Genomic DNA, 20,787 nt, shown 5'->3' with positions numbered 1-20,787 from the left:
CCTTTCCTGGAACGGAGATTGCTAGATGAACCTTCTCGTCCAACGTCAGTGCCTGATCTTACAAATGCTTTACTGAATGAAAGGCCAAAGATTCCCACAGAACACTTCAAAATCTTGTGGAAAGCCTGTGCAGAAGAGTGGAAGCTGTTATAGCTGCAAAATGGGAGGGGGGACAACTACATATTAATATCTATGCATTTAGAATGCATGTCAAAATTCACTGTTGGGGTAATGGTCAGGTGCCCTTATACTTTTGTACATATAGTGTAAATATGAAATATCCTTATGTACTTTCGTAAACATAAAGCAGTTGACGTATACCTGACAGAGGTAGATCTTGTGCAGATTCCATTCTTGTTCAAGAGCGCAAATCTTTATATCACTGTTCTCACCATTAAGAAAGAGTGTCTGATAAATATATTTGGATGTACTTTTCAGCTTCTTCCTATAGCAGTAAAATAAATGCATATGTGAAAATAGATAAATTAAAAAATTAATTGGCCATATACAGTATTGCGTTAATATACCAGAGATAAATCAATCCAACCTAGAAATATTTACAACTGTAAATTAAAGGGACCGGTTTGCATTGTCAACAATTAAGCCCTTAAGGACACATGACATGTGTGACATGTCATGATTCCCTTTTATTCCAGAAGTTTGGTCCTTAAGGGGTTAAAGCAGGGCTGCGTGTCTTGAGTTTTTCAGAAATATAGATTCTTTATAAAAGCCTCATATGGACACATGAGTTTGATACATATTTAAAACCAAACAGGAACTATTGTGTCTCATGCAGAACCTGATTTTTGGTAAAAAAAAAAATGGCAGCGGGTGGAGTTTCTACCAATGGATCCTGCAATTTCCCAGCAGACACTCTCTCAAACGCTAAATGAAACAGACATTTTCCATATGACCAAGCAGCAGTTATCACAGAAGGCTGGTTGTCCTTTCCTCTCTCACAGGCTTTTCCTCTCGTAGCCTTATAAATGGCAACACCATCCTGAGCTTTGCAGTGTGTGCATATCCTCAGGATAGGCAGATCAGGTAGCATTAGCTCCCGGTTTGTATTTTAGGTGGACTATCAGTTGTAGCACAGTGAAGGAAAGTACAGGTTGCAATTATTTGGGCTTGGTGGTGGTAGGTACCCGCTCTCTATGCTACACTACTCATCCAGTGAAGTTTTTACTCAAGTGCAAATTAGATTTAGATATACAAACATTGAATTTGCTCTTTGCTTCCAAAGGCCAGGAGGAAATGTGCACGCGTGTTATGTTTTGTTACCATTGCAATCAGTTTGTCAATTTGGCAGAATTCAGGAGACTTACAGTCTAGCAAGCTATGTGGCAGCCTTGTGCAATCCATAATAGCCTCTGCATGTTCCACCACTTTACTACACATACAATGCACTAATAAAAACAGATTTTAGAACCCCCCACTCCCACACGCTATCCAAAAAGAGTATTTCATAAATGAATATTCTTTACTGAAATAATCACTTTGACAGTGTTGGAATTTCACAATATCCCAACCAACTCAAAAGATATACTAAGACAAAATAGGTGTTATGTGTCCTGTGTGGTCATGATTATAACATTCAGTGCTGTGTTACAACCTTGTCTCAGTAACTGGTCCCAAATATCACTGTTACTCTGTAACATGGATTTAGTCAATCTTTTGTACAGCCTCAAGGATATATCCACATCATTAAAATGTACATTAGCAGAGTGGCCTTCTTAGTCTTCAGAGAATTTGGCTGATGGAAATCCTGTTCTCTGGAGGACTATCCAATGACTGTAGAGCACCAATAAGAATTTGTTGCTGAACAGGATCATTCTGATGTTTTTCCATATAATTGTCGGGAACAATATTTTGCCCCAGGACATTCCATTCCAGATACTCTGAATATCTGAATTTTGGGATTTTATTTTAACTGGTGGAAATCTTATGTCTCAACTGTTATACATGGCAGACAACTACCACCCACTTAAAGTTGAATTTTGAAAAGTATCTTGCCCATGCCTTGTATTATGATGTCTGGAATTAATTTAGCCTGACCATGGTAGTTTCTAATCCATACTCTATCATGAATACAAAAATCCCTGGATTAGTAGAAATGTTCAACTCCTGTTTAGGATGTTTTGGCCAAACTAGATAAAGAGGAGTTTTCAACCATCTTCCAAACATTAATATAACAGGTAATAGTCTAATTGTGGTATGGGCTGTGTTTCGAAAGTTAAATAAAAATGTCTAAAGTATATTTGGACTAAATTTTATTAGGCAAGAGACAGCTAAATGAGGTTTAAAATTTTGCACAAATTGTTCATCCCATCAATTAAACGCTGGAAAACATGGCAGTCTAACAGTGCTGGATATTATTTGAAATAGAAGTCTCAAATAATTTTGTCTTAGTATTTTTCCTACATGCTTTAGCTGCCAGGAGCTTGACATCAGCGTTATACGCTGACATGCAAAGGGTACAACATCCAGGGAGAAAGTGGGGTCCTCCATAGAAAGAGCCTTTTTCCCAGCTGGTAATGGCTGAGATTTTGAAACTGCTTGACAAAAGGTAGTTCTGACTTTTGTCAAGCCTTGTCAAAACCTCACCCTTCACCAGTGACAGCTGAGGTGAAAAATGCTCCCTCTATGGAGGACCCCACGGCCTCCCTTTATCCTCTGTGGACTTCAATGTTGTACTCTTTGCATGTCCAATAGTATAACAATAATGTCAGGCTCCTGGGAGCTAAAGCACGAGGAGTTGAAGAGGCCCAGCAGGAAGAAGATGGCAGCTGCTTTGTGAGACAGGTTCAGGTAAATATAACTCATCTTTCCCTGCATTTCTTGGCCACCACACGGTCAGTGCAGCAGTCAATGTCGCGGGGCTTTGCAAACCCATAAGGTGACAAAGCCACTTTATGGCATGGCTGTTGGTAAACCAGTCCCTTATAGCCTCGTTGCCTCCATGTCCAGACTATAAAGACTATAAAGATTCCTTAAATTAAACTATTGGCAATTACCAAAACTTATTCATGCTGTAACAGTTGCAGGGCAGCATGTATATAGCCCTATTAGTACTGTAGTTCAGCTCAAAATTGTGAGGCCTTTAACCCCTTAAGGACCAAACTTCTGGAATAAAAGGGAATCATGACATGTCACACGTCATGTGTCTTTAAGGGGTTAATTAAAGTAAGTACGTAATGGTTTGTATGTAATGTTCCAATAAGACTAATCCTAAATTTCAGTCTTTTAATAAGGCCATAGTGTAAATTTGATCCTGGGCACAGAATGAATTGCTTTTTTTTTTCTCTGTCATTCCATACACAATAATATCTTAACTTTAATTCCAGTGTTCCAGACGAATGGTTTACATTTCATTATCTGATAGATTTCTATATTCACATTGTTGCTCTGACACTGGAAATGTGTTTAGATCCCATGTAAAATGGTGCTGCATTGAAGTTTAAAGTTTCACTTATGTGTAGCATATCACTCAGCTGTTTATTCAAGGCAGACAACAGAAATTAACCATCTAGGAAACAAGATCTAGCAACAGAAAGAACATGGTTTGTTTTGCTTTATATACAAATTAAAGAACACTGCCTGTTATCGGTACACACCTGAACTTTCTTACCTCTTAAAACTCAATCTTTACACTTCCTACTCCTGGTTTTGATATTCCAATGTATTTAATTATTTTTTTCTCTCCAAATTGACTTTTTCCCAGTTTAGCAATGCTCTGTCTTCTCCTCCTCTTCATTTACTCCTTCCTCAGTATCTAAATCTCTCCCTACAACCACTTTCCTCTTCCCACGACAACATTTACATTTCCCTCTCTCTGCTACACTCCCCCCTTCTCTCAACTCATGCCATGCACCCGCTCGCCTACTCATAATCGATCTCATCCTAGACCCCATGCACATAAAACCCACTCACACCTCCAGTCACCATCTCTCATCCTTCTTCTAGCAGCTGGTGATTTCTCTCCCAACCCAGGGCCCTTCAACCCCTCTGCACACAATAAGACAATCAGAAACCACACAAACCTCATCAAAATACCCTGCCCTTTATCCTCATTTGTCAACATTCAGTGTGCACTGTGGATCGCTCGCTCAGTCTGCAGCAATCTGAAATCAACAGCCATACAAATTCACTACTAGCACTCAGAGACCTGGCTTTCCACATCTGATAGTGCTACTCCTGCCTCTTTATGTATTGGTGGGCTATACTTCTCCCACACTCCAAGACCCAACTGTAAAGGAGGTGGTGTAGGCATCCTTCTCTCCCCTCAATGTACCTTTCAACCAACCAATCTCCCCTGCCCTATCCTTTACTTTCTCTGAAGTTCACACTGTCCACCTATTTAATCCCACTCCTGTAAGAATTGCGATCATCTACAGCCCCCTGGTCATCCTAGGCTATTTATGGAGCATTTTTCTTCCTGGCTACCTCACTCCCTTTCCTCTGGCACTCCTTCCCTTATACTTGGGGATTTCAATATCCCAATCAATAACCCCCACTGCACTGATGTATCTCGTCTGCTCTCTGTAACCTCCTCCTTTGGCCTCACACAATGGTCCGATTCAGCAACCCATACAGTGGGAAACACTCTTGATCTCGCCTTCACCGACCTCTATACCGCCTCGAATCTCTCCAATATTCCTTTTCCTCTATCTGACCACCATTTGCTGACCTTTGACATCAGCACACCCAGGACCCAACTGACACCACCCTAGGCAAATCAATCTCACAGAACACTCCAATGTCTTGACCTAGAGCACTTCTCCACTAACCTCCAAACTCTCCTTTTACCTATTTCAAGCCCCACCTGCCCTAGCTCTGCAATCTCCTTCTACAATTCCACCCTCTCCTCTCAACTAGACATCATGGCACCTCCTACATTTAAACGCAGCAAGCACCCCCCCAATAACAACCTTGGCACACCAAGCTGACTCAATACCTCCAAAAATGCTCCAGAACTGCTGAACGCTGCTGGAGGAAGTCTCACTCCGCATCTGACTTGCTCTACTATAAATTTATGTTGCGCTCTTACAGCTTGGCTCTTTCCTCTGCAAAAGTAAATTACTTCAATAACCTTGATAATCACACTCTCCCGCCAACCCAAACAACTATTTCATACTTTTAACGCTCTTCTTCGCCCTGTTGCTCATCCTCCTCCTACCGATTTAACCACCACCATTTTTGCAACTTACTTCACTGACAAGATCTCTACAATCAGGGAAGAGATCTCTCATCACTCTCCTTCCCCTTACAATATTTCCCCCAACCTCACTCCCTCTGCTGTTCTATATTCATTCACACCCTCTACAGCGGAATAGGTTTCTGATCTGCTCCAGTCCTCCCACCCCACCACCTGCTCCGTTGATCTTATACCCTCACATCTCATCTGTACTCTGTCTTCTTCTCTTGCTTTACCTCTCACTAAAATTCTCAATCTCTCTCTCTCCTCTGGCATATTTACATTACCTTTCAAACATGCAACTGTAACCCCGATTCTAAAAAAAAGTCCAACCTTGAACCTAACTCCCCGTCCAACTACCGCCCTATATCGCTACTGCCTTTTGCATCCAAGATCCTTAAAAGACTTGTGTATGTGAGACTGACATACTTCTTTGAGTCCAATTCTCTGCTCGACCAACGTCAGTCTGATTTCCGCGCTGTGGAACCGGCTCTGACCAAAGTATCCAATGATCTGCTTGCTGCAAAATCTCATGGTCACTACTCTATTCTAATTCTCCTTGACCTTTCCGCTGCTTTTGATACTGCTGATCATCAACAGCTTTTTCTCATTCTCCGTAATCTCGGTCTACGAGATATTGCTCTCTCCTGGTGCTCCTCTTACCTCATCCAGCTCACTTTTAGTGTCTCTTTCTCTGGCTCTGCCTCTTCCTCCCAACCTCTCTCTGTTGGTGTCCCCCAAGGTTCAGTCCCTGGCACCCCCCCCCCCCAGTTAAAGAAGTCAGGAAGGCTGAACTTGATGGACGCAAGTCTCTTTTCAGTTATGTAACTATGTAATTTGTTTGTTTTTTTTAAACTGTTTCACTTATTAGCTGGGCTGTGCATCAACTACTAATTTTGAAAAGCTAAGCAGAAATCTCCTGAGCTAAGCCCTATAACGCAGGACTTGGCGCATTGACAGAGCAAACAGCTGATTTGAAGAGAGTGATCACTGCACGGCTTTTCACAGGAAAGCTAATGGAAGTTACAGTTCTGTGTTACAGTTCTGTGTAGTGGAGGCTAGGAGTAGGGCTAAGTAAATTCCATGTATGAAGTCAAACCATTCAAAAATGGTTTGACTACTTACAACAGATAGGTCGCCAGAGCCCTCCTGGAACCATAATCACTATAACTACTTACATAGAACATAGTATTATTAAATTAATGCAGACATGCACCAGAATTACCTCCGTGGTGTATTCAGAAGGTTTTCGATCTCATCATCGGTCTCACTGTCACATGGACACTCCGAGCTTCTCTTTCTCTTTTTACAATCACAAGAGCCAGTTGGATGCTGTATTGCCTTTTGGCGTATCAGCTTACTGCCCAAAGAACCCATTGCAAGATCCTAACAAAAAAAAAGTTAAACATTCCATACATCAGACAAATGGGGAGAGTTTATTCTGTGAAACTGTAAAACATTAGCACATTTAGCACAAAAGAAAAATGATATAATAGATAGCTGAATAACAGATTGTAACATTTTACATATTGCATGTGTGATAATACAGTATACACTTTTTTATTTTGTGTTATTAAGGTAACATTATGCAGTTAGTCAGCTTCAACGTGGACTCATAACTTTAAAAAAAAAAATAACAGATAATGGGGAAAAAAAGGAGGGTATCGATTTAGTCCTTGAAAACACATATTCTACCTAACACACACAAGCTAAGATCAATGGGTTGTATATTGCATTAACATTCTACTGTCTGTGCCCACACCCTCTGGTAAGAACCAAGCGAATCCCTGGAGCCAGACCATCAGCTTCTGCATAAAAATTGGTATCTCTGATTTTGTGGTGAATTGCCATTCAGGGCAAAGAGGGCCTGTCTGGTGGCAAAGGTGATTTTAGTTTGTATTAGTGAAATCATCTATCATTTTGGAGAGAAAATATGTCCATGGAGACTGATCAGTTGGACCAAGTACCTGGTCAGCACTCCCACCACCTTCAGTAGAATGCACTCCTTAACTCACCGTCACATCAACACAGATTGGAGTTAACGGATCACATCTATAATAACTTAACAGGTGATACATACCACCTCTAACATTTTATACGATTGATGGATAACTTAGGCGTGGCCTCTAAAATATCTTCCCATTTTTTCCCATCCAGAGATGACCCTATAACTCTATTGCCTAAGCAAACACATGCTAGTGGTAATTCTCTAGTCCTGAAGAACGAAGATGACAGTGCAGTCATCTAATAAGCCTCTGCTATGGCAGTTTATAGAAGCAGCCTTTACCACCTTCAGCTTGCCAGGCTATGTAGCTGAAGGTAATATAAATGGCCAACCCTGGGTATGGTGCCCCATGCCTGAAGATAGAGAAAGGAGATTACTTCACTCTGCTCATATAGATTTTGGTAACTGTGACCATCCACCTTCTCTTTAACCCCTTAAGACCTTATGGAGGCGGCCACTATCCCCCGGGGAAAAGATGCATTACATAAAACAGGAGAGATGGGAAATGGACGCAAAGTCAGGAAGTATGGAACAGCCACTTTGTCTCACATAGTAAAAAAAAAGCAGGACACGCAGGATATATATCCTAATGCACATTTTAAAGCCACAGAATGCTATTTTGTAATAAAGTGTTTCACAGCCTTTTATATGGTAGGCTCTTAAATGTACCGTATATACTCGAGTATAAGCCGACCCGAATATAAGCCGAGGCCCCTAATTTTACCCCAAAAAACTGGGAAAACTTATTGACTCGAGTATAAGACTAGGGTGGGAAATGCAGCAGCTACTGGTACATTTCTAAATAATATTAAATCCTAAAAAAATTATATTAATTGAATATTTATTTGCAGTGTGTGTGTATGAATGCAGTGCGTGTGTATGAATGCAGTGCGTGTGTATGAGTGCAGCGTGTGTATGAATGCAGTGCGTGTGTATGAGTGCAGCGTGTGTATGAATGCAGCGTGTGTATGAATGCAGCGTGTGTATGAGTGCAGTGTGTGTATGAGTGCAGTGTGTGTATGAGTGCAGTGTGTGTATGAGTGCAGTGTGTGTATGAATGCAGTGTGTGTATGAGTGCAGTGTGTATATGAGTGCAGTGTGTATGAATGCAGTGTGTGTGTATATGAGTGCAGTGTGTATGAATGCAGTGTGTGTGTATATGAGTGCAGTGTGTATGAATGCAGTGTGTATGAATGCAGTGTGTATGAATGCAGTGTGTGTGTATGTGTGCGCAGTGTGTGTATGTGTATGTATGAATGCAGTGTGTGTGTGTGTGTGTTGCAGAGCATTGGTTGGGGGTGGGCAATTTATTTTTTTTTTTTAATTATTTTACTATTTTTTTATTATTTTTTATTATTTTATTTTATTTAATTATTATTTTTTTAATTATTTTATTTATTTTTTATTATTATTTTGTATTATTTTATTTTATTTGTACTATTATTATTTTTTTTAATTATTAATATTTTGTTATTTATATATATTTTTTTCGTCCCCCCTCCCTGCTTGCTAGCTGGCCAGGGAGGGGGGCTCTCACTCCCTGGTGGTCCAGTGGCATTGGTGGTTCAGTGGGGGGGAGAAGGGAGGCAGGCAGGGAGCACTTACCTCTCCTGCAGCTCCTGTCAGCTCCCTTCTCCTCCGCGCCGGTCCGTGCAGCTCCCTCTGTCAGCTCACACTGTAAGTCTTGCGAGAGCCGCACTATGACCCCGCGGCTCTCGCGAGACTTACACTGGGAGCTGACCGAGGTGCTGAACGGACCGCCGCGGAGGTGAAGGGAGCTGACAGGAGCTGCAGGAGAGGTAAGTAAACTCTCTGGCAGCCCCTGTCTGTATTATGGCAATGTAAATTGCCATAATACAGACACTGACTCGAGTATAAGCCGAGTTGGGGTTTTTCAGCACAAAAAATGTGCTGAAAAACTCGGCTTATACTCGAGTATATACGGTAAGTAATCGTACATTTAAGACGGTGTTGGTGCCAATTTAACCCCTTAAGGACAGAGCTTCAGAAGCTTGTCTTTCACTTAATGACAACGGCATTTTTTGCTATTTGCGTTCAACTGCAATTTGCATTTTACTAATTTATTGCACCGACACATATTATATACCGTTTTTTAACCCCTTAAGGACACATGACATGTGTGACATGTCATGATTCCCTTTTATTCCAGAAGTTTGGTCCTTAAGGGGTTAAAGGACAGAAAGGGCTTTAATTTGATGTAACACAGTATATTTTGCAAACCATATGTGTACTACCACTGTATAATACCACTGTATAATACTTCATATTTTGCTCAGCTATGTCTGCTGAGTACAAAAATACCCCCGTATGTACCTTTGCCAGGTATATGTGGACATCGGAGGGGCACATTTGGGACACAGCCATTCATTTTTACGCTGTGCCCATGTCCCATTTTAGAGTATTTTACCAGGCTATATAATCCAAATACCCCATAAAGCCATACCATTTCTTAAAGAAGACATCCCAGGGTATTTCAAAAGGCATATTTTGAACCTTAGCATGGGATCATTTTTCCGCTAGCTTGTACCAGGTGTAGTGGTAATAAGCGTTTTTTCTGCCTTTTTGACACACAAAGTGAGTTTGCACAGTATATTTTGCAAACTTTATGTGTACTACCACTGTATAATACTTCATATGTTGCTCAGCTATGTCTGCTGAGTACAAAAATACCCCCGTATGTACCTTTGCCAGGTATATGTGGACATCGGAGGGGCACATTTGGGACACAGCCATTCCATTTTTTTTTCAAACTTTAAATTTTTACGCTGTGCCCATGTCCCATTTTAGAGTATTTTACCAGGCTATATAAACCAAATACCCCATAAAGCCATACCATTTCTTAAAGAAGACATCCCAGGGTATTTCAAAAGGCATATTTTGAACCTTAGCATGGGATCATTTTTCCGCTAGCTTGTACCAGGTGTAGTGGTAATAAGCGTTTTTTCTGCCTTTTTGACACACAAAGTGAGTTTGCACAGTATATTTTGCAAACCTTATGTGTACTACCACTGTATAATACTTCATATGTTGCTCAGCTATGTCTGCTGAGTACAAAAATACCCCCGTATGTACCTTTGCCAGGTATATGTGGACATCGGAGGGGCACATTTGGGACACAGCCATTCCATTTTTTTTTCAAACTTTAAATTTTTACGCTGTGCCCATGTCCCATTTTAGAGTATTTTACCAGGCTATATAAACCAAATACCCCATAAAGCCATACCATTTCTTAAAGAAGACATCCCAGGGTATTTCAAAAGGCATATTTTGAACCTTAGCGTGGGATCATTTTTCCGCTAGCTTGTACCAGGTGTAGTGGTAATGAGCGTTATTAAATGTATTTTTTTACATTTTAAAACTTTTTTTACTTTTTAAAACTATTTTTTAAACTTTTGTTTTGATTATTCATTTTTTTAAAGTTTCCTAAACTTTCGTAAAACTTTTTTTTACAGATTTAACATTTTTCTAAGCTTTTTTTTTTACGTTAACCCCTAACTAGCAGTAAGCAGCACTAACAGTAAATTCCCCATTTTCCCATAACTCCCACCCACCCCAGCTAGCAAAATATTTAATTATACAATATTTAAATTAGTTAATTAAATAAATTTAACCCCTGAGGGTTAAAAAATAAATAAACGTTAATCGTCAGGGGTTAAAAAAAAAAATTAGATCGCAGTATAATACTGTGATCTGTATTTTGATCACTGTAGGCAGTGATCGACTGGCAGGGAAGGGGTTAATTTTTATTTGGACTGGGTAAAGGGTTTATTTTTTTTTTATTTTTTACTTAAACGTTATTAAAACTTTTTTTTAACTTAATTTTTTAACTTTTTAAAGCTTATTTTTAAACTTTTTTAACGTTAACCCCTAGTTAGCCTAATACTAAATCCCCCAATTCCCCACTAACTTCCACCCTCCCCAGCTAGCTAAATTTATAATTTGAAAATATTTAAATTAATTAATAAAATAAATTGAACCCCTGAGGGTTAAAAAAAAAAAAAGAATTAACCCTCAGGGGTTAAAAAAAAATCAGATCTTAGTAAAATGTAATCCCTGCCAATTGATCACTGTAGTCAGTGATCAATTGGCAGGGAAGGGGTTAATTTGTATTAAAATGGGTAAAGGGGGGGTAAAGGGGGGTGGGATTTTAATTTTACTATTTTTTTTTCCACCAGGGGGCAGGATCACTGAAGATCCGTCTCCCTGCACTTCACACAGAACCAGGAAGTGCAGGGAGGCGGAGGTGAGTATAGAGAGCACATGTGCCCGCTCAGACATGCTGTCAGAGCGGGCACATGTACTCTGACTTTACACTCGGTTTTTAAGTTATTATTTTTAGTTATTACCGTATTTATTCGAGTATAACGCGCAACGTTTTGTACCGATTTTTAATCGAAAATTAGGTGCGCGTTATACTCGAATAAATACATAAATAAGTACAATAAGCGCAAAAACTTACCTCCATTCCAACTCTGAATCAAAGAGGGAGGAAGGAAAGGCGGCAAGCGGCGGCGGGTAAGGGCATCTGCAGAGAGTAGGCAGTCTGTAGTGGAGGTGGATCCCTACATTAGCCCAGCAGAAGAGGGAGGGAGTGGGTGCTCCGATAATACCTCCCAGGACCGCCGGGCTCATTACAAGCCCGGCGGTCCTGGGGGGGCGGGCAGCAAGCGTTTACTCACCTCCCTGCAGCTCCTCCAGCTCCCCAGTGTAAATCTCGCGAGACCCGCGGCCAGCTCTGACGGCCGCGGATCTCGCGAGATTTACACTGGGGAGCTGGAGGAGCTGCTGGGAGGTGAATAAACGCTTGCTGCCCCCCCCCTCACAGCTAAGCCAATGCCACTGGACCCCCCTCCCTGGAAAGGCAACAAACAGGGAGGGGGTACAACAAAAAAAAAAATAATTATAATTAAACATATAAAAAAAATTATTAATTTAATATACTTTTTTTGTCAATTACAATGCTTGGTGTGAAACAAAATTTTATACCGATTTTTAATCGAAAATTAGGGGTGCGCGTTATACACGTGTGCGCGTTATACTCGAATAAATACGGTAATGTTATTATTAATTCCAAGTTTATTCCAACTTGTGAGTTAAACGTTTATTACACCATGTTACTGGGCTTTTTCCACAATATGGCATGTTACATGTGGAGAAATAAAATTAACGAAATGTCGCTGCTCAATTGTACCAAATTAGGGTCTCAATTTAATAAGCTTTCCAAATCACTGGATATTGTTGGGAAAACTTTCTAAATATTTTTTTCTACAAAATTTGCCATTTAAGTCAATGCACATTTATGTAGAAAAATAGTTTGGAACGGGTTTCAAAAAATATTGAATAATGTAGAACATTTATTTAAATCAAGGCCCAACGCAGTTAAATGAAGCACAATGTCTGTATCATACACTACTGCAGTGACCTGGCATAACCCCAAAGTGTCCCTATTTTGGAGGGACAGTCCCTATTTTAGGCATAAATCCTTGTGACTAAGGTTTTACAAACAGTAAGTCCACAAAGAAATCCCAAAGCAAAGATCAAGGCTAAACTGCTGTGGTTTATTTTACAGATAGCAAGAGATAGGAAAGCAATGGTGCTGCTTGTTAATGCAACAAAGCGTGTTAGGATGTATTGGTCTTTACCGCAGCTGTTATTAAACAAAGCCTGTCAGCGGCACAGCAATACAATGTCTATGGCATAAAACAAAACAGGAGGCATTGCTGAAATGTTCCTTCGTCTGAAGCACATATAAACAGTAACAACCAACAGCAATTGCCAGCCTCGTCTTTGTAGCAGCTCATTAAAATGCTGAAACACATATAGCCTCTCAAAAATGGAAAATAATGATTCTTATTCCTATTACCTAAAGAAAAGATCAACAGATCATCAGATAAATTGTTTGCCAAAATAATGTATAGTCTACACATGGCCGACTGATGGAAAATATTTATTTACAAAAAAAACAAATAGCTAACAAAATATGAAGTGGCTATCATATTTCTCAAGGAAAGTCCTGTATGGGATTCACAGTAGCAAAGTATAAATATTACTATGAGACAGTATAGTAGGTTCATTACAAATCAGGAGATCCATGTTTCAATTATTTTGTATATCTTGGGTTTCCCATGTTTTTATTTCACTCTGTATATTTAATGGGCTATCAGAGTTGACAACAAATCTTGAAGACGTTCAACAACTCTTACAAGGCTTTAGTTTGCATTTACCACACAACAGAGAAGGGCAAACGGTAGAATCATAGATGTTGTAGAACTGCAACTATCAAGATGCATTCTAAATGCTGTCAAAGAATCATGGTAGTTTAAGTTCTAGAACATCTGTTCTCCCGGATGCATGCCAGTGCATACAGATCCAAACTTTTATTCACATGCACATAGCTGCACAGTCCCATTCCCACATACCCCTAATTACATGCTCTCATAAATAGTGCTACACACTTGAATAAACAACAACCAACGATCGGAACCTGTAGCGTGGCTGAACTTATGTGGGATGACTCTTACCTGCCCTGTGTTCACTGGTCAGTCTCATCAATAAAGTTCTGACATGCAACTGCAGAATGCCAAAATTTAGTAATGAGGCTGACAGAAGCACACAGCGCATTCACATACTGCTCCCCAGTTAATCAGACTCCAAATATGTTAAATAAGGGCCTGTTTGTGGTCCTGATACAGACCAAACCACCAGCAATTTGAGATATAGAGAAGTATGTCCTGGATATGGACATACGTCTATTCAAAAACTGTGCTAGGGAAACCGGGATGGAGTTGCTGCAAGTCACATGGAAGTACTTAGGGAGCTACAAATGGTCCATAGGTACTACCTTGAGACACAAGCTCTAAAACAACTGACAAGTTAAAAGTAGTGCAGAAATGAACAGTCATTGAAATAATTAAAGACACTTTTTAAAAACTAGGAATTGCATTTACAATAGACACAGTTATGGACATTTTGCAATGTTACTATAAAGCAAAAAAAAAAAACTGCAAAAACGATCCCTTTGTGATCCCAACTTGAAAAAAAAAAGATATGGATAATCTTCAACTATAGAGGGAGGGAAAAAAATATTTTTGAGAAACGAAAAATCAAAAGGACAACTGTCACCTATACTGTCACAATACTTTAATAATTTCTTCACAAATCCATTGCTTTTAACTTGTATTAAATAGGAATTGTCAGTACTCTGAAATTAACACTTTTTTTTTTTTTTTTAAATTCTTTATTTTTGTGCGCTTGGTTTGGCAAGTTAACAGTTTCCTACATAAAATGGTAGGACACTTTCAAACGGTACAGTATAACAGTGTTAACATTGAGGTTGCATAGTTGTGAAGCACATTTTCATATAACAGACAGGCTTGGTGACATACCCGGGGTAGGTAAGGTTGCTACATGTTTGGTGTTATGTGCGTTATTCCCCTGGTGTACTACAAGTGTGTAGGTGTAAGGGTGCTCCCTGGGTCGGGCTGAAGTGTGTAGTCATGTATGGGAGCATGTGTATACGTGTTGTAAGCTGGTTCAGGTTTGTGGTTCTGGATGCCTGTGTGTACTCGCCTGTGGAGCTCTTGATGGGACCAGGTTGGCTGGGATTACATGTGTGTGGGATGCTCCGGTGTGCGTTGTACCTATATGGCATCTTATCTATCCCCCTATCCCTGGGGGAGGTGGGGGGGTGGGCGGAGTGGCGGTGTTCATGGTGAGCGCCACAATGCTATTGTGCGTGGGGGACCATCCGTCGGTCTTGTGAGAGCGGGTGCCCCATGCCTGCAGGGCAAGGTAAAAATAGCAGGGGGGACATTTATATATATAGCGAGTAAGCTGCAGGAGTCCCAAAAAAAAAACAAAAAAAGCACAAAAAGAAAAAAGAACAAACAAAAAAAACAGTAATATATATATACAAAAATAAAATTAAGTTTAGGAGTCTCAAGGTTGGTTCCTCACTGTCTCTTAGTAGGTTCAGGTGCTCTGGGGTTGTTCGGTTGAGGCGCTGGCTGATGTTCCTCAGGTCGTGGTTTGGGCGTCATCTGCAGTGTGCGGTTGTTCCAGGTGAAGTCCCAGTGCGGACAAGAATGCCGGGGCCCCCATTGGGGATGTGAGGTTGTGGGTGGTCTCTGCATGATGGACGAGTAAGGAGCCTGTGTTGCCCCATCTATATGGGATGTTGGCTTTACGCAGGGCAGTCGTCACTGGGCCAAAAGATTTGCGTCTGAGTAATGTGGCCCTGGTTAGGTCTTGGAAAAACAAAAGGTTTGCGTTCTCAAATCCTAGTAGCGTTTTGCCCTTTATGGCAGTCATTATTCGGATTTTGTCATGCGTGGTAGCACATCTTAAGATAACGTCTCTGGAGGTGTTAGGTGAGATGCGGGCTGAGCTGGTTACCCGGTATATTCCATCCAGTGTGATTTTTTCCGCCACTGGGAGCGTCAGGATTGTAGACAGGAGGCGCCGCGTGTAGTGCGGCAATTCTTCAGTGGTGATGGTGTTAGGTATGCCGCGGATCTTAATGTGTGTTCGGCGTTGTTTGTCTTCTAGGGACATTAATTGTGCTGCTAGAACATGTTGTTCTGTTTGTAGTTGCTGGACCGAGTCTTGCAAGGTGGTTATGGTGTTGTGGACTTGTGTTATGTCCGATTCTGTGGTAGTGACTCTGTCTGTAATCTGTTGCATGTCCCTTTTAATCAGGGCAACGTCGGCGGCCAGCAGTTTTTGGATGTCTGCCAAAAGCACCTTTAGGTCTCCTTTGGTGGTGGGGGCTGAGTCCTCTGGGGAGACAGGGGGTTTGGCTGGGCCCTCCTGAGGGTACTGTGCATTTGGGGTCCCCCTTCCCTCCGTTCCTGGGGTGGGGGCCATGTTTGGTGGGGTGTCTGTTTGTTTTGGTGTGGCCAGCCCTGGTCTGAGCATCATTTCCCCTATGTCCCTACCTTGGGTGCTGGCTCCGGTTGCAGGCTTGGGAGTGCGGCGGCCCATGTTTAATGTGTCCGGCGGGGTGTATGCCTGGTGGTCACGGCAATCCCCTTGTCTGCCGAAAAGTGCCTCTAGATTGAGGATTGGTGTTGCGTGGTAGGCCGCGGTTTTGCGCCGCTGCCTAGGTTGTTTGGCGGCTTGAAAGAAGGACATCGATCTGTTCGCCCCCTCACTGTGGGTCCGGGTGTGTGTTTTGTTTGGGCAGATGGCCCCTCTGGCAGGAGATATTGGCAAGATTGCGGGCGACAGGCCGGGAGCTGTGGAAGATGGCGTCCGTGCAGGTTCGTCGTCCGAAATTAACACTCTTGACCTTGTCATCAGCAATCTCTATACCACCTCTAATCTCTCCAATATTCAATTTCCTCTATCTGACCACCACCTGCTGACCTTTGACATTGGAATACCCTGTACCCAAATGACTCCACCCTCTCCCCATCAGTCTCGCAGAAACTGCCACTGTCTAGACCTACATTTGATTCTCTGCCAACCTCCAAAGTCTCCTATCATCTATCCCCTATCTCAAACCTCACCTGCCCTAACACTGCAACCTCCCTCTACAACTCTACTCTCTCAACTAGACATCATGACGCCTCCAATATTTAAACGCAGAAAGCACCACCAATTACAACCCTGGCACACCAAGCTGACCCGATACCTCCAAAAATGTTCCAGAACTACTGAATGCTGCGGGAGAAAGTCTCAGTCTGCGTATGACTTCCTCCACTATAAACTTATGCTTCGCACCTACAGTCTGGCTCTTTCCTCTGCAAAATAAAACTACTTTAATATGCTCTTAACCACACTCTCCCGCGAACCCAAGCGCCTACTTCATGCGTTTTACACTTTTCGCCCTCTTGTGCCTCCTCCTTCTACCAACCTGACCGCCACAAACTTTACAAGTCACTTCACTGAGAAGATTTCTACAATCAGGTAATAGATCTCTCACCTCTCCATCTCCTACCAATTATTCCCCCCAATCACACTCCCTTCACTATCCTATGCCCATTTGCATGTGCTACAGCAGAAGAGGTTTCTGCTCTGCTCCGGTCCTTCCTCCCCACCACCTGTTCCCTCAATCCTATTCCCTCGTATCTCATCTCCACTTTGTCGTCTTCTCTTGCTCTGCTGCTTACTAAAATTTTCAATCTCTCCCTCTCCTCTGGCATGTTTCCTCTACCATTCAAACATGCAACCATAACCTCGATTTCTGCGGATGACATGCAAATGTACCTGTCATCCCCTGATTTCTCACCACCCCTCTTGACTCATGTCTCTGACTGCCTCTCTGCTATTTTCAACTATGAATGCGGCATTCAATGTAGACTGAATAATTGTAACTTACATTATCAGTCCTTTTTGTTTTCCTTTTTTGTCATTGCATACATCGGTAAAATAGTTTATGTGTGAAAAATGCAAAATAAAATTACCGTATATACTCGAGTATAAGCCGACCCGAATGTAAGCCGAGGCCCCTAATTTTACCCCAAAAAACTGGGAAAACTTATTGACTCGAGTATAGGACTAGGGTGGGAAATGCAGCAGCTACTGGTAAATTTCTAAATAAAATTAGATCCTAAAAAAATTATATTAATTGAATATTTATTTACAGTGTGTGTATATAATGAATGCAGTGTGTGCGTATGAATGCAGTGCGTGCGTGTGAGTGCAGTGTGTGTATGAATGCAGTGCGTGCGTGTGAGTGCAGTGTGTGTATGAATGCAGTGTGTATGAATGCAGAGTGTATGAATGCAGAGTGTATGAATGCAGAGTGTATGAATGCAGAGTGTGTGTGTGTGTGTGTGTGTGTGTGTGCAGTGTGTGTATTTGAATGAAGTGTGAGTTTGTGTGATGCAGTGTGTGTGTATGTGTTGGTGGAGGGTGGGCCTTTTGATTATTGTTATTTTGTAATTATTATTTTAATCATTTTTTGTTATATTATTATTTACTTTATTAATTATTATTTTTAAAAAAATGTTATATTGTTTTTTTTTAATTATTATTATTATTTTTGATATTTTATTATTATGTATTTATTTTTTTCGGCACCCCTCCCTGCTTGATACATTGCAGGGAGGGGGGCTCTCACTCCCTGGTAGTCCAGTGGATGGGCACTGTGTAGGATGGGGGCTGGCAGAGCGTTTACTTACCTCTCCTGCAGCTCCTGTCAGCTCCCTTCTCCTCAGCGCCAGTCCGTTCAGCACCTCTGTCAGCTCACAGTGTAAGTCTCGCGGCCGCACTATGACCCCGCGGCTCTCGCGAGACTTACACTGGGAGCTGACAGGGGAGCTGATCGGACCGGCGCGGAGGAGAAGGGAGCTGACAGGAGCTGCAGGAGAGGTAAGTAAACACATACAGCCCCCATTGTCTGTATTATGGCAATGTAAATTGCCATAACACAGACATTGACTCGAGTATAAGCCGAGTTGGGGTTTTTCAGCACAAAAAATGTTCTGAAAAACTCTGCTTATATCGAGTATATACGGTAATAGAAATGCTAATTTTGGCAAGGGCTTGTGACTAAGTGGCTACTAAAAAAAGACTGCACATATCCCATTTTGAATACAGTGGGTTGTCTACTTTACAAATGGTATGCCATGTTGGGGTTAATTTTCATTCCTGGGCTGCCATACGGTCTCAAAGGCTACATATGCCCAGCAAACCAATCTGGCAAATTTCAATGTGCAAACATGGAAAAGGGCAAAACCCTACATTTGACCCCTGTAAGTTTGCAAAAACCTGTACATTGGGGGTACTGTTGTACTCAGGAGATGTTAATGAACACATATTGGGGTGTTCTTTTGTCAGTAACACGTAACAGGAACTGAGAATCCATGCCTAAATTACAATGTAAGAGACAAATAACAAAAAAAAAAATGACTACCCAAAAGTTTGACAAAGACTTGTGGTAGAATTAGTACATGGAAAGTGTTAAAATATCACAATTTGGGGGGGCGTGGCCGACTGCCGAGGTGGACGGACGCATGGAGTGAGAGCTCCCGGTCCGACACAGCCTAAAGCGTGGTTTACAGCAGCAATTCCACCCGACGGACATCGACACCCGGGCGTGACACCCTAACAATACCTGGCATGGCCCCTGCAAAGCAAACCAAACTTACAGACCCGATCCGCCAGACTAAACGTGACCGGCCGCGACCGGCGCAAGATGGCGGAGGTGAGGAGCTGGAAACAGTGCAGGCCGCAAATATCCACACTGAAGGCGAGGAGCTGCATTACACAGACGCTCCGGTCACTGAAAAGAAGTTATTTGCCATGCTGCAAGACTTCAGATTGTCCCTGAAATCGGATTTAAAGAAGGCCACAAATGACATTAAGAAGGAGATAGCTGAGTTGGGGGAAAGAACGAACAATCTAGAAGCGCGCACTGACGATATTTGTGCTGCGCAAGATACCATGGCGGACACAGTTCAATCCCTATTGGAAGAACAACAATTCCTTAAAAGCAAAATCGCGGACATGGAAGACCGCTCACGGCGTAACAACATACGCTTTCGCGGCGTACCAGAATCCGTCACGAGAGACCAACTATCACAATTCCTCCTGTCCCTATGCAAAGCAGCGGTACCAAACATGGCGGATAATGAATGGCTCATGGACCGAGCACACCGGTTACCGAAACCGCAAAACCTGCGGCAAGACACGCCACGTGATGTGGTAGTGCGCTTTCATTATTATACGACGAAAGACTCTACTGCAAGCGGCAAGAAAACTACCTAAACTACCGGATCCATACGCTTCTGTACAACTTTTTGCGGACCTGTCGGCCATGACGATGAGCAGGCGCAGAGAATTCATTACGGTCACAAAGACTTTGAGAAACAACGATATACAGTACCGATGGGGCTACCCAACAAAACTACTCGTATGGAGAAACGCCAAATCACACATCATTAATGATCCGGAAGTGGGGATGCGATTGCTGAAAGAATGGGGACTGTTCCCGCTACAAGACCGAGACGCTGCGAGCTCAAAATCGCCGAATAGACCACATGCAGAATGGCAAATGGCGGGCTCGCCACGAAAACACGTCTGAGACCTGGTACTTGCCCCGACTGTCACAAACTTGAACTTTGTCACATATGTCAACCAAAAGACACTCTGCCTTTATAATGTCACCACGATAAGTACCATGCAATACATTGGGTTGTGAGTATGACAAAAATAGAATGTGAATATTATGTGAAATCTGTATGTTACACCTCAGTTACCCCAGATGAGTTCTAGGCCGTAGATAATATCCTAACCACATACGCGAATGTACAGTACGGGGCAAAATACAGACAACATGGGTGAGAACAATACCGCTTAATGACAGGCTGTTACTCACTCGGCCCGTCTTACCGGTGCGACCCCAGGATGAGTATTGTGAGGAGGGCCGTCTGCCCCCTCGCATCTCACCCACGAAGAGCGCTGACGCTCTTAATGGCGCTTTATATGTATTATAGTTGCTCGTTACTTATACCCCTTTTCTGTTCCCCTATTTCCCCTCCAAACCTCCTATGCTCTGGACTGACCCCACAACGCCCAACAAGAGGTGCAAGTGTTCCCATTAAACCCCAACGCCAGTCGG

At 42.1% G+C, this 20,787-nt stretch overlaps 1 protein-coding gene across 1 annotated transcript in view; it reads right to left on the bottom strand.

Moving 5' to 3' along the window:
• Positions 1-20,787, bottom strand: part of GMCL1 (germ cell-less 1, spermatogenesis associated) — a 184,603-nt gene that overhangs the window by 134,138 nt on the left and 29,678 nt on the right. Inside the window, exons 2-3 of the mRNA XM_063445583.1 lie at positions 6,420-6,580; positions 322-445 (exon numbers count right to left, since the gene is read on the bottom strand). Coding sequence (XP_063301653.1) covers positions 322-445; positions 6,420-6,571 — 276 coding nt within the window. The 5' untranslated portion in view covers positions 6,572-6,580. The remainder of the gene's footprint in view (positions 1-321; positions 446-6,419; positions 6,581-20,787) is intronic.

Source organism: Pelobates fuscus, chromosome 3, assembly GCF_036172605.1.
Source record: "Pelobates fuscus isolate aPelFus1 chromosome 3, aPelFus1.pri, whole genome shotgun sequence".
In the NCBI taxonomy this organism is placed as follows: domain Eukaryota; kingdom Metazoa; phylum Chordata; class Amphibia; order Anura; family Pelobatidae; genus Pelobates; species Pelobates fuscus.
Note: the sequence above shows the minus strand (reverse complement) of the source record. Positions and strands in the feature narration are given on the sequence as shown.